The sequence below is a fragment of the Tinamus guttatus genome, unplaced genomic scaffold (assembly GCF_059628265.1).
Source record: "Tinamus guttatus ecotype Peru unplaced genomic scaffold, ASM5962826v1 Tinamus_guttatus_pri_ptg000522l, whole genome shotgun sequence".
In the NCBI taxonomy this organism is placed as follows: Eukaryota; Metazoa; Chordata; class Aves; order Tinamiformes; family Tinamidae; genus Tinamus; species Tinamus guttatus.
In genome coordinates this window covers 160,664-175,600 of record NW_028289056.1, presented here as the reverse complement: position 1 = coordinate 175,600, position 14,937 = coordinate 160,664, and the positions used below count along the sequence as shown (strand labels likewise).

Here is a 14,937-nt window from a genome sequence, read left to right as displayed (position 1 = left end):
CGCTGTCCCCGGCGCGGGGCTCACCGGGCGCGGGGCCTCCCGCTGCGCAGTGAGGCGGAGGGGAGCGGAGCTTCCCGGTGCGCGGACGCGGAGCCCCCCGGTGCGCGGTGCCGCGGCCGGGCGCGGCTCGCGGGGAGGCGTCCGGTTCAAATGCGGCCGCGTTTATTGGGCAGCGGCGGAGGCGGCCCCGGGGCGGGGGCGGGAGCGGAGGCGGCCCCGGGAGGGGGGCGGCCCCGGTCTTTGTGCGGCGCCGCCGCCCCCGCCACCCGGTGCCGCCGCCGCCGCCCCCGCCGTCCGCCGCACTCGGGGTGACATCGCTGGGGTCCCCACCGCCCTGCCCCGCACGGTGGCGTCCATGGTCCCCGCTGTCCTGCCCCCAGGGTGGCATCACCCTGAGATGTCCCCTGCTGTCCTGGCTCATGACCCTGCAGCTCGCTGCTGCCCCCAACCCCGGGGCCACGTCTTCCTCCCACCCCAACCGGTTCAATGCATGATCCGGCTGGAAGCCACCGGCCTGTCACCATGATGACCCGGCTGGTGGGTGCTCCCACATCTCCCCAGGACTGTGTTTCCAGGTCTCATCACTCTGGGACGCTGTTTCTGGGTCTGTCCTTTCCCTGGAAAGGCACTTATAGGCCTGCCTGTCTCCTGGGAGGGCACTTTGGGGTCCACTTGTCCCCTGGGATGGTGTTTCAGGGTCTGCTTATCCCTGGGGTGCCATTTTGAGGCCTACATGCTGTTTCTATGTCCCTCCATTCCCTGAGATGGCACCTCGGGGTCTGTTCGTGGCGCAGGACAACGTTCCTGGCGCATCGCTCGGCCCCTCCACCCGTGTCTGTCCAGCAAACAGAAGAGAGGGTGGCTGGGATGGCCGTGTCCCCACCGGAGCGCGTGCCCGCCGGCCGGGCCGCACAGATGTTCGCGTGGCCGCTTTGTGCCGGGGGAGGGCTCAGCGCTTTGTTTTCCAACACTTGCCATTTTTCTCGGCGCTTTCTTCTGCTCTGACACTCGCCGAGGGCTTTTTTTTTTCAGTCCCCCGCTTCCCCCTCTCCGCGCTCGCACGGCCGGTGCCAGCCCCTCCGCGCGCATTGTGCCGCCGGGGCGGCCATCTGGCGCTTTGTTCGGCGGCCAGCGGGACCTTCCTCCCCTCGCCCCGTCCTCCTCCTCTTCCTCCTCCTCCTCGTGCGGGGCCGGGGCCGAGCCGCCCACGCGCCCCGGTTGGAGCCCGTTTGCAGCCCCGGGGTGCCCGGGCTCGCGGCCCCGGGCGCGGATCGCGGCGCCTCCCGCGCGCATCAAGCGGCGGGTGGCGGCGGCGGCGGCTCCTCGGGGGCGGCCCGGTGCTGCCATCGCCCGGCCGGCCCCGCGCGGCACCGGGAGGCTCCGGGGCTACAGCGGCTATGAGGGCTCTAGGGGCTCGGGGGCTATGGGTGTTACGAGAGCTATAGGGACTCCAGGGACTCTGAGGCTATAGGAGCTTATAGGGGTTATGGGGCTATAGCGGCTTTGGGGCCGTAGGCATTATAAGGGCTCTGAAGCTATAGGGCTATGGAGCTATAGGGACTATGGGCTATAGTAACGCTGGGGCTATAGGAGCCCCGTATGGGGGTTACGGAGGCTGTAGGCGCTATAGGGGATCTGGGAGTAGAGGAGCTCTGCGGGCTATGGGGCTATAGGCGCTATAGAAGCTCCGCCGCAATAAGGGCTCTGGGGCTATAGGGGCTATGGGACTATAGGCGTTATCTGGGCTACGGGCGGCGGCGGGGCCGGGCCCGCAGCGACCTCCGCTGCCGGGACGGGAGGGACCCGCCGGCACATTACGTCAGGAGGGGGCGTGGCCTGAGGATTGGGGCGTGGCCGCGTGGGTGACGAGACTCGGGGAGGAGGTGGGGCCTTGAGGGCAAGGGGCGGGGCCAGAGGGAGGGGCGGGGCTTGATGCCGGCGGCGGCGGGCGTGTCCCGCGAAGGGGCGTGGCCGGCGGGGGGCGTGGCCGGCGGAGGGGGCGTGGCCGGCGGAGGGGGCGTGGCCGGCGGAGGGGCGTGGCCGGCGGAGGGGCGTGGCCTGCGCGGCGCGCGCGGCCGTGGCAGGAGCGGCGCGGGCGCCATGCGGCGGCGCGGGGAGCCGGGCGGCGCGGCGGCCCCGGCGGGCGGCGGCGGGAGGGCCGCGATGGCGGCGGCGGCGGCCAAGGCCGGCAGGGCCCTGGCGGAGCGGTGAGTCCCGTCCCGCGGCCCCGCGTGCCCCCGGCAGGGCCGCGCTGTGTCCCCGCGAGCCCTTCGCCCTGTCACCCGGCGGCCTCGCGTCACCTCTCTGTGGCCATGATCCCGGGCCGTGTCCCCGTGCTCCCCTGCCACCGCGTGTCCCTGCCATGGCCAAGCCACCCGTCACGGGCACAGCCCCATGCCACCCACCAGGGCCATGTGCCCTTGGCCATATGCCAGCACCTCATACCGTGTCCCCATGCTGTGTCCCCATGCCCCCCTGCCACGTCCATGACCCCCATGCCCCGTCCCTATGCCATGCCACCTACCAGGGCCATGTGCCCTGGGCCATGTGCCAGCACCTCATACCATGTCCCCATGCTGTGCCCCCATGCCTTGGCCACGTCCTTAGCACAACCATGCCAACCCCTCCGTGACCATGTCCCCATGCCGCCCACCACAGCCATGTCCCCATGTGCGTACCCCAGCCCCCCATGCCACGTCCATGACTCCCATGCCCCATCCCTATGCCCCCGTGCCATGACCACGTCCCTACCACGACAATGCCACGCGCTATGGCCATGTCCCTGTGCCACCCCCGCACAGCCATACCCCCTGCCGTGTCCCTACACCCCCGCTGTGTCCCCGTGTCCCCGTGCCATGGCCGCCACCCCGGCGCGGGCGGCGTTGGGCAAGGCCGGGCGTGCGCTCGCCCCGTGTTTGCTCACCAGGCGCAGCCACCCAGCGCACCCCGTAATTAACCCTGCGGACGGGGGCGCAGCGGGACCGGCTCCCTCCCACCGGGGCCGCGTGCCCGGAGCCTCAGCCCGCAATGCGGCTGGTGACACCGGGGTGTGACACTGGTTGGTGACACTGGCTGTGTCCGCAGGCGCTGGCCGGCCTGGCGACCCCGGCTCCGCACGCTGCTGCTCGACGTCGTCCTCCTCTACCTGGCGCTGCCCTTCCTCATCCGCCTCTTCCCCGGGCTGCTCACCAAGTTCGTCTTCCTCAACTTCCGTGAGTGCCGGGGCGGATAGGCGGGGAGCACCGGGAAAACGTGCGGAATGCAGCACGTGGCGCTGCCGCTGTGCCAGCGGGATCCTCGCGGCTCGCGCCGGGGTGTTGCAAGCCTCGCTGGCGAGGGGGCGTTTTGCCAAGGAGGCTCCGTGCCCCGGGTTGCGACAGCCGGGCGCCGCGGCGGTGGCATGTGGGAGCTGCCAGGCGCCTGGACGCGGCTGAGCCGCTTCCCAAGCTGGGAATGCCGGAGGTGTTTCCGCAAGGGGCTAGAGTGGAGCCCCATATGTCCCGGGACACTGGCCGGGGGTGGCCCCGGTGGCTCGCTGAGACCCGCGCCATCCCCTGCAGTCGCCTTCCCCTTCTTCGTGGACCTGCGGCGCCCGGAGGTGCTGCTCAACAACACGGTCAGCTTCTACCTCGCCACTGAGCCCGGCGTCACCGTCGGCGTCTGGTGCGTGGCGGAGACGCCAACCATCCCATTCCCGCTTATTGCGCTGGAGCGGCTGCCGCTCCGGGCGCCCTTCCCGGTGGAGCCCAACGCTCGTGTCCCACCCCTGTCCCTGCAGGCACACGGTGCCAGGTCGCAGGGCGGCCGAGGCTCGTGGCAAGGACAGAGCCTGGTACGAGGCGGCGCTGGGGGACGCTCATCCCGTTATCATCTACCTGCACGGCAATGGGGGCACCAGGTGAGTGGGATCCGGCAGCGGGAACATGGGCAGTCTGGCGGGAGAAGTGACACTGTGAGGGCGAGGGGCCACCGCTGAGCGCCCGTGTGGCACCTCGGTGGCTGCAGTGACACCTCTGCGCAAACCTCTTTCCCACAGGGCGGCCAGTCACCGCGTGCAGTTCATGAAGGTGAGTGGCCCCATACGGGGCAGCTGGGGAGAGCCTGGCCATGCACACCGGCACCGTGCTGTGCACCCTGGCATCATGCCATGCACCCTGGTGTTGCCCCGTGCACCCTGGCAGCACACCGTGCACCATGGTGTTGCACCATGCACCCGGCATCATGCTGTGCACCCCAGTGTTGCCCCGTGCACCCTGGCAACACACCGTGCACCACGGTGTTGCACCATGCACCTGGCATCATGCTGTGCACCACGGTGTTGCACCATGCACCTGGCATCATGCCATGCACCCTGGTGTTGCCCCGTGCACCCTGGCAGCACACCGTGCACCATGGTGTTGCACCATGCACCCGGCATCATGCCGTGCACCCCAGTGTTGCCCCGTGCACCCTGGCAGCACACTGTGCACCACGGTGTTGCACCATGCACCTGGCATCATGCTGTGCACCCTGGTGTTGCCCCGTGCACCCTGGCAGCACACTGTGCACCATGGTGTTGCACCATGCACCCCAGCATCATGCCGTGCACCCCAGTGTTGCCCCGTGCACCCTGGCAGCACACCATGCACCATGGTGTTGCACCATGCACCTGGCATCATGCCGTGCACCCCAGTGTTGCCCCGTGCACCCTGGCAGCACACCATGCACCATGGTGTTGCGCCATGCACCTGGCATCATGCCGTGCACCCCAGTGTTGCCCCGTGCACCCTGGCAGCACACCATGCACCCTGGTGTTGCCCCGTGCACCCTGGCAGCACACTGTGCACCATGGTGTTGCACCATGCACCCGGCATCATGCTGTGCACCCTGGTGTTGCCCCGTGCACCCTGGCAGCACACTGTGCACCACGGTGTTGCACCATGCACCTGGCATCATGCCGTGCACCCCAGTGTTGCCCCGTGCACCCTGGCAGCACACCGTGCACCCCAGCATCACGCTGTGCACCTCGCCTTGGCCTCGTGCACCGCAGCATCACCCTGTGCCTCTTCTGTGACAGCTCATGGGCGCTGCCAACTTCCACATCCTGGCCCTGGACTACCGAGGTAAAGTCGCCGCTTGCTCCTTCCTCCTGCCGAGCGAGCGCAGGCGGCCGCTCCGCACGTTGCTGATCCCGGTGCCACCCTCGCAGGCTACGGGGACTCCAGCGGCCACCCCACTGAGAACGGCTTCACCACCGACGTCCTGGCCCTCTACGACTGGGCGAAGGCCCGGAGCGGCGACAGCCCCGTCATCTTCTGGGGACACTCGCTGGGCACGGGGTGGGTGCCGCTGTGCCGCGCCGGCACCCGCCGAGCGAGCCCGGCACCCGCAGCCTCCCGTTTCCTTCCTTCTTTTTGCAGGATAGCGACGAACGCCGCCAGGAAGCTGCACGAAGAGAGAGGTAACGTCCCCGGTCCCCGGCGCAGGGCAGGCGGCAGCGCTCGCGCTCCCTGTCCCCTGCCAACGCGTGCTCTGCTCCCAGGGGTGCAGGTTGACGCCGTGGTGCTGGAGTCGCCCTACACCAGCATCCGCGACGCGGCCGCCCACGTCCCCATCACCAAGGTGAGGCAGGACCCCCCGGCTGCGGTTTTGGGGCAGGAGGAGGGCGGAGGCTCCAGCGCCGCCCGGGGTGGCCCTGGTGGCTTCCGCGTGCCGGATCCGCGCGAGCGCTCCCGCCTCGCTCTGCCACAGATCTACCGCCTGTTCCCGGGATTTGAGTCCCTCATCCTGGATTCGATGGCTCGGGGCGGCATGTTCTTCCGCAGCGACGAAAAGTGAGTGCCGGGACGCCCGCGTCCCCCCTGTCTGCACGCTGCATCCCTCCCCTGTGCAATCGCAGCGGGACGGCGATGCCGCCGGCCTCCTCCTTCCCGGGAAGAAGGATCCGTGCCCGGATCCGGCTTGCCGGGTGCCAGCGTGCCGCCCTGCCCGCAGCGTGAAGGTGCTGTCGTGCCCGCTGCTCATCCTGCACGCGGAGGACGACGCCGTGCTCCCTCCGCGGCTCGGCCGCCAGGTCGGTGCCGCTCCGCGGCCTCGCGGGGAGGCCGAGGCCAAGGCCGGGCCTTGACGGGCCGCTCGCCTCCCCGCAGCTCTTCGAGGCCGCGCGCGGCGCCTACGCCGACAAGGCCAAGGTGAAGCTCGTCACCTTCCCCAAGGAGCTGGGCCTGGGCCACGACTACATCTCCTCCAACGCGGAGCTGCCTGCCCTGGTCAAGTGAGCCCGTTGCTCCCGCCCGGCTCCCTTCCCGGCCCGGCTCCCTTCCCAGCCTGGCTGTAAACGCAGGCCGGGGGATGGAGGTGTGTTGAGAAGTGAGGATTTCTGGGTCTCGTTGCAGGGACTTCTTGAACATCAAGTGATGCTCAGGGATCAGCGAGCGCGCAAGCCTCGACGGCCTCCCCGAGGACACATCATGGCACTGAACCTCCTCCTGAACGCAATAAAAACCAAACTACTGAGGACTTGCTAAGCTCCAGGATGCTGCTGCTCGCTCCGGCTGGCTGCCAGCAGGGCCAGAGCTGCTGCGATTTGGGTAGTGGCCCTGGGAAGGCTGGGAGCCGGGCAGGGTTTTGCAAGCCAGCTGGCACCAGGCCCAGCCTCAGTAGCAGCTTGGCTTGGGCAGGGCTGCTGTGGAGGTGGCAGTGCACAGGGATTGGGAATTGCAACCGCTGACGGCCCACGGGGCAGATTGCGACGGCTGATAGTGCACGGGGGTGATTGCAAATGCTGAGGGTGCACAGGGGCGATTGCAACTGCCAATGATGCACGGGGGTGATTGCAAGTGCCAATTGTGCATGAGGGTGATTGCAAGTGCCAATTGTGCATGAGGGTGATTGCAACCACCAATGATGCATGGGGGTGATTGCAACTGCCAATGGCGCATGAGGGTGATTGCAACTGCCAATGGCACATGAGGGTGATTGCAACTGCCAATGGTGCATGAGGGTGATTGCAATCACTGATGGTGCATAAGGGTGATTTCAACCACCAATGGTGTGCAGGGGTGATTGCAACCACCAATGGTGCGCGGGGGTGATTGCAAGTGCTAAAGGTGCATGAGGGTGATTGCAACTGCCAATGGTGCACAGGGTTGATTGCAACCACCGATGGTGCACGGGGGTGATTGCAACTGCCAATGGTGCACAGGGTTGATTGCAACTGCTAATGGTGCACGGGAGTGATTGCAACCACTGATGGTGTATGAGGGTGATTGCCACTGCCGATAGTGCACAGGGGTGATGGCAAATATCCCCGTCTGCCCTTCACCTCCTGCTGAGCTGCTCCCTTGGGAGCAGCAAGAGCGTTTCTGCCCTCTGCGCATCCCAGTGCGGAAGGGCCGGCCCTGCCGGCTGTGGTGGCTTCCTGCGAAACTAAGTTGAGGCTCTGGTGAGAGAGCAGAGCGAGGTCAGCCCTTCCAGCTCCCCATTGGCACTTTTATTTTTAGCACCCACCGCAAGCAGCAGGTTGAAACCGTTTCGCTTTCTGCACCCCGTGCGTGTTATATATTATACATATATATATATAAAAAAAAAAGGAAATCCCCTCGCCCCGTCCCTAGAGCAGCCGGCAGCAGCGGGGCCGCAGGGCTACGCGGTGGCCTTGGCCACGGTGCCGTTGGCGGTGGCGGCGCCGTCGCGGGGCTCGTTGGGCGGCGGGATGCGGACGTCTGACGGCTCCACAGCCCAGATGTCCCGGGCGTACTCCTTGATGGTCCTGTCGCTGGAGAACTTGCCCGAGGCGGCGATGTTCCTGACGGCCATCCTGGTCCACGCCTTGGCGTCCTGCGGAGCGGCCGGGATGTCGGTGTGGGATGCCCTGTGCCAGCACCCCGTAGGATGCCTGGGATGTGCGTCCCCCCGCTGGGTCCTGTCCCCGTCCCCACTCACCAGGTAGAGCTCGCTGACCTTCTCCTGACACTTGACGTAAGCCTCGTAGTCGGCAAAAACCTTAAACCTGTCGGAGCAAGGAAAGGACAGGCTGGAGCGGGTGGGCGGCCGTGTGGCCCCTTCCCTTAGTATCCAGCACCCGGAGACGCCGGGCTGGGTGCTCAGGGCTGGGCTGTCCCCATGGGAAGGCATCAAGCTCCAAGTCACCCTGCTCCTGGATGCCACCGAGCACGTCCCGCTCCACCATGGAGCCCGTGGCTGCTCAATGCTCCGGCCATAGAGCCCGGGGGTGACCTAAGGGCAGCTCCATGCCAGCCTCGATGTCCCCGGCCATGAAGGCAGCCAGCACCTGTGGGACCATGCGCAGGGATGTGCTGTGCCAGTCCTGGGGCTGGGAAAGGGCACTGTGGAAGGCGAGTGGTGGCTTGCGCAGGGGCTGGGGTTGGTGGTGGCTCCCGGGGTTGGGAAGGTGACGGGGAGCCCTGCCGCGCTGCCGGGCCTCACCGGTCGTGGTGGAAGAGCATGTTCACCACGTCCTTGAAGAGCTCGGGCTCCTGGGGCGAGAAGAAGCCGCTCTGGATCTGGTCCACGGCCTGCTTGAGCTCCGGGAGCTTCTCGTAGTACTCGCGGGCGTTGTACCTGGGGGTGAGGACGCGGTGGGACCTCCGCGCCCCGGCCAGCCCCGCGGCCCGGCCGCCCGGCCCTCACCCCTTGCGGTCCAGCTCGGCCACGTCCTCCACCCTCATGCCGAAGATGAACAGATTCTCCTCCCCGGCCTCCTCGGCCATCTCCACGTTGGCTCCGTCCATGGTGCCGATGGTGAGCGCCCCGTTGAGCATGAACTTCATGTTGCCCGTGCCCGACGCTTCGGTGCCCGCCGTGGAGATCTGCTCCGACAGGTCCGTGGCAGGAATCACTGCCGGAAAAACACAGGGAAAGGGGTGGAGGTTACCAGCACTGGATCATGGCGGCCTCCTCTATGCCCGGGGAGATGCAAAGCCCCCGGCTACCAGGAGGACTTCCACCTTCCTCAACGTGGCCCATGACATTAAAGCAGCTCTGGGTCATGGTGGCCTCCTCTATGCCCGGGGAGATGCCAAGCCCCCGGCTACCAGGAGAACTTCCACCTTCCTCAATGTGGCCCATGACATTAAAGCAGCTCTGGGGCATCAGCTCCCACAGGAGCCTTGGCTGGGTTTCAAGCAAGGTGGAGATGCTCAACACCTTCTCCCCGGGCACAGCCCCGGCCCCACTACCTTTCTCGGCCAGTGACACTCGGTAGTTCTCCAGGAAGATGACCTTCAGCTTGCTTCCCACCGCGGGGTCGCTGTTCACCACGTGCGCCACCGCGTTGATGAGCTTGATGATCATCTTGGCCATGTGATAGCCGGGGGCGGCCTGGGAGAAAAGCTTTCCCTGAGGAACCCCTTGCTCCCGCGTGCCCAGGTCGGTGCTGCTCAGCCCTGCTCCCATCCAACCCACGCGTCGCACCGTCTGCCCGGCACATCCCCCTGCCAGCACGAAGCCTTCGGGGCTTGCACAGCTCCAGGTAATAGGATCTAGCCTGGGTTGAGGCCACCAAGAGCTGCCCCTTGTGTCAGCCTGGTGGGCTCAGGGCGCACATCCCCACAGGACGTCACCCTTAGGACATCTCCACGGGCTTCCTTCCGAGTGCCTGAACTCCCCATCTGACTTACTTTGCCTCCAATGATGACTGTTCTGGGCACAAAGAGCTTTGCAGGGTCCCTCCGGATGCCTGGGGAAGAAAGAAGTGCTGGTGTCACCTGTTCTCCTAAGTACAACCCCAGCAGGGGCTCGCACACCCGCGGGCGCGCGGCGGTGCCTTACGGTTGTACATGGTGATGATGTGCAGGCAGTTCATGAGCTGCCGCTTGTACTCGTGGATGCGCTTGACGTGCACGTCAAACATGGACGACGGGTTGATCTTCACCTTGTACTCCTTCTCCAGGAAGAGCGCGAACTTCACCTTGTTCTCCTGGCGAGGCGGGCGCTGCGTCAGGAGCCGCGCGCGGCCCGCGCCGCCCGCGCCGCCCCGCGCCCCTCACCTGCTTCACTTTGGACACCTCCCGGATGAAGAGGTCGTCGTCCACGAAGGCGTGCAGCTTGGCGAGCTGGCTCAGGTCCTTCACGTAGTCCTCGCCTATTTTCTGCGGGATAGAGCCCGGGCGGGCGCTGAGCGCGGGCACCCGCACGCTGCGCCGGCGCCTTCCCGGCGGGAAGCTGCGAAGGACCCGCTGGAGACGCGAGGGGTGTCTGGCCACTGAAGGGACCCTAAATGTTCATGTCACAGCGGCTCTCCTTGCACGCCGCGGACGGTACCTCGGCGATGAGCTCCGCCAGCCCCGGGTTGCAGAGCAGCAGCCAGCGCCGCGGCGTGATGCCGTTGGTCTTGTTCTGGAATTTGCCCGGCTCCAGCTCCGCAAAGTCCTTGAAGCTGAGGGCGCCGGGGGCGGCTGCGTTACGACCACGTGCCCGCGGGATCCCCGAGGCAGCTCCACGCGTCCCCTTCCCGCTCCCGGCCTGCCCCGTGCCCTGCTCACACTTGGGTCCTGACGATCTCGGAGTGGATCTTGGCGACGCCGTTGACGGCGTGGGAGCCCACGATGCACAGATGGGCCATGTTGATCCTCTTGGTGCCCCCTTCCTCTATGAGGGACATGCGGCGCAGGCGCTCCACGTCGTTGGGGAAGAGGGCCGCAATGTGCTGTGGGGGGACACGCGGGCCGAGACGATGTCAGCACCGGGGGCTCTGCTAGTGCGGGACACGGGGAGCAACAGGCCTTGCCCCTGCCATCCCACCCTGTGCCAAACCCACCCAAGACAGCCCCCAGTGCCACCCAGCCAGGGCCCAGTGCCCCCAGCCATCCCTTGGCGCCACACGTGTCCCCATTGCCCTTCCACGGCGCTCCGCTCACGTCCAGGTGCCTCTGGTTGATCTCGTAGATGATCTGCAGGTGCCGGGGCAGCAGCTTCTCCACGAGGTCGACGGGCCAGCGCTCGAGGGCCTCGGGCAGCACCGTGTGGTTGGTGTAGGCGAAGGTCTGCGTGGTGAGGAGCCAGGCCTGCGCGCGGGGGGGACGCACAGGCTTGGCTGTGCGCCTCGTTACGGAAAGGGAGGCGCCTGCCCACGTCGATACCGCTTAGACCCAACCCGGCGCCTCCAGCTGCCGCCGCGCGCCCGGAGCGCCGGGACGCCCGCAAGGCCCATTGCACAAACAGGGCCCCGGCCCTCACCTTGCTCCAGGGCAGCTTCTCGATGTCCACGAAGATCCTCATGAGCTCGGGGATGGCCATGGCGGGGTGGGTGTCGTTGAGCTGGATGGCGACCTGCGGGGAGCGCCGCTGAGCGCCGGGGGGCCGCGGCCCGCGCCGCCCGCGCGCCCGGCGCCTCCCACCTGCTCCGGGAAGGAGTCGAAGTCCGTGCGGACGCTCTCGGTGCTGCCGAACTTGGAGGCTTTGAAGCGGCGGATGATGTCCTGGAGCGTGGCGGCCACCACGAAGTACTCCTGCTTCAGCCGCAGCTCCTTGCCCTCGAAGAACTGCGGGCGACAGGCGGCAACGGGGGGAAACGGGGAGCTCGGGGGGACGGGGGGAACCCAAGGAGATCGTCCTTGCTCCTATCAGCGCGAGGCCTGAACCATGGGGTGCTCTGCAGGACCCAGCTCATCGCCACATCTGCACGGCCAAGCGCTCCACCCCACCACGGTTGGCGCCATTTCCCTTCGGGAAGCTACGGGAATGTTTGCACCCCAGGAGGCTTCCCCGGGGAAGGGGCTGGGGTGACTCACGTTGTCGTTGGGGTAGAGCACGCGTGAGATGTTCTCCGCCAGGTTCCGGTCCAGCACGGCCTGGATGTAGTCACCGACGTTGACTGTGGCAGAGGAGCGGGTGGGTGTCAGTGGGACCCCGACGCCATGTGCCCGCAGAGCCACAGAACGGCTGAGCTTGGAAGGGACCTCTAGGGATCATCCAGTCCAGCCCCTGCTCCAGCAGGGACACCCAGAGCAGGGGCACAGGGCGGCATCCAGGCGGGTTGGAAGATCTCCAGAGAAGGAGCCTCCACAGCCTCTCTGGGCAGCCCGTGCCAGCGCCCCGTCCCCGGTGCCACTCACAGTCGCGGAGGTTGAAGTCGTTGGGCGCCCGCGCCGACCACAGCCGCATGGTGTTCACCGTGTTGTTCATGTAGCCGGGCACCGGCGTGTCGTAGGGCAGAGCCAGCACCACCTAGGAGGGGGCCGAGCGTGGGGACACGGCCACCACCGCCACCGTCCCGCACCCACCGTCCCCAGGCCCCCGTACAGCGACGGGGCCCGTTTGCCAGCATCCCTCGCGGGGCAGACGCTCCGTTGCAGCTCGACGCGCCATGGGGATGAGCGGGGTCCCCATGGGGGGGTCCCCCCGGCCCCTCACCTGCGTGTCGACCCACTTGGCGCCGCCGGGGCCGTGCTCCACCCTGCCGTAGAAGTGCACGGGCAGCATGTACTCGGGACGCGCCTTCTCCCAGGGGTTCCCGTGCCGCAGCCAGTCGTCGGCCTCCTCCACCTGCCGCGGGAGCCCAGCCGGTTCGGCCCCGCCACCCTCCGCGGGCCACGGGACGAGCTCCGGGCCCCGGGGGACCGTGCAAAGCGCTTGCGCCAGCTCGGGCGGTCAGACGGGTTCGGGGAAGCATCGGAGCGTCCTCCGCGCGCGGCGCCGCCTCCCTACCTGCCAGCCGTCGCGGATCCTCTGGTTGAAGATGCCGTACTCGTAGCGGATGCCGTAGCCGTAGGCCGCCAGCCCCAGCGTGGCCATGGAGTCGAGGAAACAGGCTGCGCGGGAGGAGCGCGCTGAGCGGGCGCCCGCCGCCGGCGCCGGCCTCGGGGACGGCGTCACTCACCAGCCAGCCGGCCCAGGCCGCCGTTGCCCAGTCCCGCGTCCTCCTCGATCTCCTCCAGCTCCTCAATGTCCAGCCCCAGCTGTTGGTGCAGGAGACAGCGATGGGGCCGGAGGCGTCGTTAGCGCCTGGCTCAGGTGTCTCCGTGCACACGGGGACGCGCCGTGTCCCAGTCCCACGGCACGGAGTCCCCTTTCCTCCTGGACTCGCATCAGCGGCCGCTTTTGCCCAGGACATCTCTTTATTTTGGGGCTCACAGGGACCACGTGCATCCAGCACAGAGCATCTCCTGCCACCCACACCCCAGGGACACCCCGCGGCTGGCAACCCATCCCCAACGCTCTGGGGCCTTGCTCTTTGCGAGGACAACAGGGGAAAAAAACGAGGAACAAAACAGCGCTGCCTTTGGACCCGCTTGTTTGAGGGCTCTTGTGCAACCGCCCCGGCCGGCGGCGTTTTGCAAAGGCGCCAGCGAGCGCGGCTGCTTCCCGCTCGGCGCCGCTCCGCACCTGGTAGACGGCCTCGTCGCAGGCGTTCTGCAGCCCCAGGTTGATCATGGTGTTCTGCAGCGTGCGCCCCATGTAGAACTCCAGCGACAGGTAGTAGATCCTCTGCAAGGGGAGAGCGGCGCCGCGGGGGAGCTCGCGGGAGCTCCGGATCGCCGGGAAAGGCCCCGCGGCTCCTTCTGGAGCCGGACGCGGGGCCGAGCGCGCGTCAGGGCGCCGCGGGGCGCTCACCGCCCGGGCACCCGCTGTGCGGGGTTAAACTTTAAAGAGGAGCCGCTGCCCGGGCCGTGCGCGCGAGGCGGCACCGGGCAGGCGAGCAAACAGGCTGCCGGGTCAGCAGGGGCTGCCAAAATGCCCGCGCTCACTCCGGGGTGCCGGGGTACGCGGCCGGGAGCGCGCAGGGATGCCAGGAGCGCACGGGGGGCCGGGAACAGTGATCCCCGTGCATCAGCACCGGCGGGTTTAGGGATGGACTGAGGCTGGAGGAAGGCGCTGACTCGGGCGCTCCCCGGGGTGGCTCCGGATGGAGCAGCGGCCGCGTTGCTGACCGGCCGCGGGAGCCGGCCCCACGGCGCGCGGGTGACCTTGCGGGCGCCGGCCGGGGATTATCTCTTAATCCGCTCCCCACGCGCCCGCCCGGCGCTGGCCATGCAAAAGCCGCCTCCGTTTTGCAACGCGAAGGGGACGGAAGTCCGATAACTCCGCCGAGTTACCAGAAACAGCCCCCAAATGCAGAACCGTCCCCCGTCTTTGCACTGTGCACCGCAGGGGGGTCCCCCCTGCGCCGCCGTCCCCGCGCGCGGTCGCACCTTGGGGTCCTTCTCGTAGTAGTGCTGCTGCGTGCGGATCCAGCGGCCCACGAGGTGGTCGCGCACGGTGTGCGCCAGCGCAAAGTAGTAGTCGCGGGGGGTGGCCACGTTGCGGTCCTTGACGAGCGTGAAGTGCAGGTGCCGGTTGAAGCCCTTCTTGAGCTCGGCCACGTTCTCGACGCCCACGATGCCGCGGATGCTGATCTGCTTCCTCTTCTCCTGGTCCGACAGCGGCCGCGACATCTTGGCGGCGGCGGCGGGAGGGACGGGACGGGAGAGCTGCGACAGGGACAGCGCGTTGCCGCAGCGGGAGGGACAGGCGCGCGGGGACGGGAGGGACGGGACGGGACGGGACGGGACGGGACAGGACGGGACGGGACGGGACGGGACGGGGACGCCCGTGTCCTTTCCGCCTCCGCCCGCGCTGGCGCCTCCCCGGGCCGGACCAGCCTTTCCGGGGCCGGGGCTGGGCAGGGACAGGGACGGGGCCACCCCCGGCGGGGGACAGCGACGGGAACGCCCCCCCCCGCCCCCCCGCGCCAAGGGGAGGTGCCGGGGGGTGCGTGCGGGGGGGGGGGGATCCCGGGGACGTGCGGGGAAGGGAGGGATGTGCGGGCGGGAGGCGGAAATCCCGGGCCGGGCCGGGGGGGACGCGGGGAGGTGCGGGCGCAAAGAGGGGCGGGGAAGGGGGTTTTCCCGGGATTTGCAAGGGGGGGTGAGCAAGGAAGGGCACCCCGGGAAACCACAGGGTGAGCAAGGGGGGTCCCGGGGCCGGGCAATGTGGGGGGGAACGCGGGGAGCTGCA

The 14,937-nt window shown here is 68.1% G+C and overlaps 2 protein-coding genes across 2 annotated transcripts; one reads left to right on the top strand and one right to left on the bottom strand.

Moving 5' to 3' along the window:
* Positions 1-2,163: 2,163 nt before the first annotated feature.
* On the top strand, positions 2,164-6,496 carry ABHD12B (abhydrolase domain containing 12B). Its single transcript, XM_088533790.1, has 13 exons — positions 2,164-2,207; positions 3,073-3,212; positions 3,561-3,663; positions 3,779-3,898; positions 4,037-4,067; positions 5,057-5,102; positions 5,189-5,318; positions 5,400-5,440; positions 5,522-5,601; positions 5,731-5,813; positions 5,974-6,052; positions 6,129-6,253; positions 6,375-6,496. The coding sequence occupies exons 1-13, from the start codon at positions 2,164-2,166 to the stop codon at positions 6,394-6,396; spliced, it is 1,044 nt and encodes a 347-aa protein (XP_088389916.1). The 3' UTR covers positions 6,397-6,496.
* A 1,121-nt stretch (positions 6,497-7,617) lies between these two features.
* On the bottom strand, positions 7,618-14,387 carry PYGL (glycogen phosphorylase L). Its single transcript, XM_088533788.1, has 20 exons — positions 14,133-14,387; positions 13,327-13,428; positions 12,821-12,899; positions 12,649-12,752; positions 12,355-12,486; positions 12,057-12,168; positions 11,733-11,815; positions 11,340-11,483; positions 11,179-11,271; positions 10,860-11,006; positions 10,485-10,648; positions 10,264-10,378; positions 9,990-10,091; positions 9,772-9,919; positions 9,621-9,679; positions 9,180-9,321; positions 8,632-8,839; positions 8,428-8,562; positions 7,924-7,990; positions 7,618-7,818 (listed from the first exon to the last, which is right to left on the bottom strand). Exons 1-20 carry the CDS (start codon positions 14,373-14,375, stop codon positions 7,624-7,626), a joined length of 2,574 nt encoding a protein of 857 aa, XP_088389914.1. The 5' UTR covers positions 14,376-14,387; the 3' UTR covers positions 7,618-7,623.
* Positions 14,388-14,937: the final 550 nt, after the last annotated feature.

What these genes read in the sequence shown, in the direction of transcription:
- PYGL (XM_088533788.1), bottom strand. Translation starts at nt 14,375, where the DNA reads ATGTCGCGGCCGCTGTCGGACCAGGAGAAGAGGAAGCAGATCAGCATC. An exon ending in ACTACGAGAAGGACCCCAAG is followed by an intron (nt 13,429 to 14,132) that starts GTGCGACCGCGC and finishes CTCCCCTTGCAG; the next exon opens with AGGATCTACTACCTGTCGCT. An exon ending in ATGCTCTTCCACCACGACCG is followed by an intron (nt 7,991 to 8,427) that starts GTGAGGCCCGGC and finishes TTGCTCCGACAG; the next exon opens with GTTTAAGGTTTTTGCCGACT.
- ABHD12B (XM_088533790.1), top strand. Translation starts at nt 2,164, where the DNA reads ATGGCGGCGGCGGCGGCCAAGGCCGGCAGGGCCCTGGCGGAGCG. An exon ending in ACCGCGTGCAGTTCATGAAG is followed by an intron (nt 4,068 to 5,056) that starts GTGAGTGGCCCC and finishes CTTCTGTGACAG; the next exon opens with CTCATGGGCGCTGCCAACTT. An exon ending in CCCACGTCCCCATCACCAAG is followed by an intron (nt 5,602 to 5,730) that starts GTGAGGCAGGAC and finishes GCTCTGCCACAG; the next exon opens with ATCTACCGCCTGTTCCCGGG.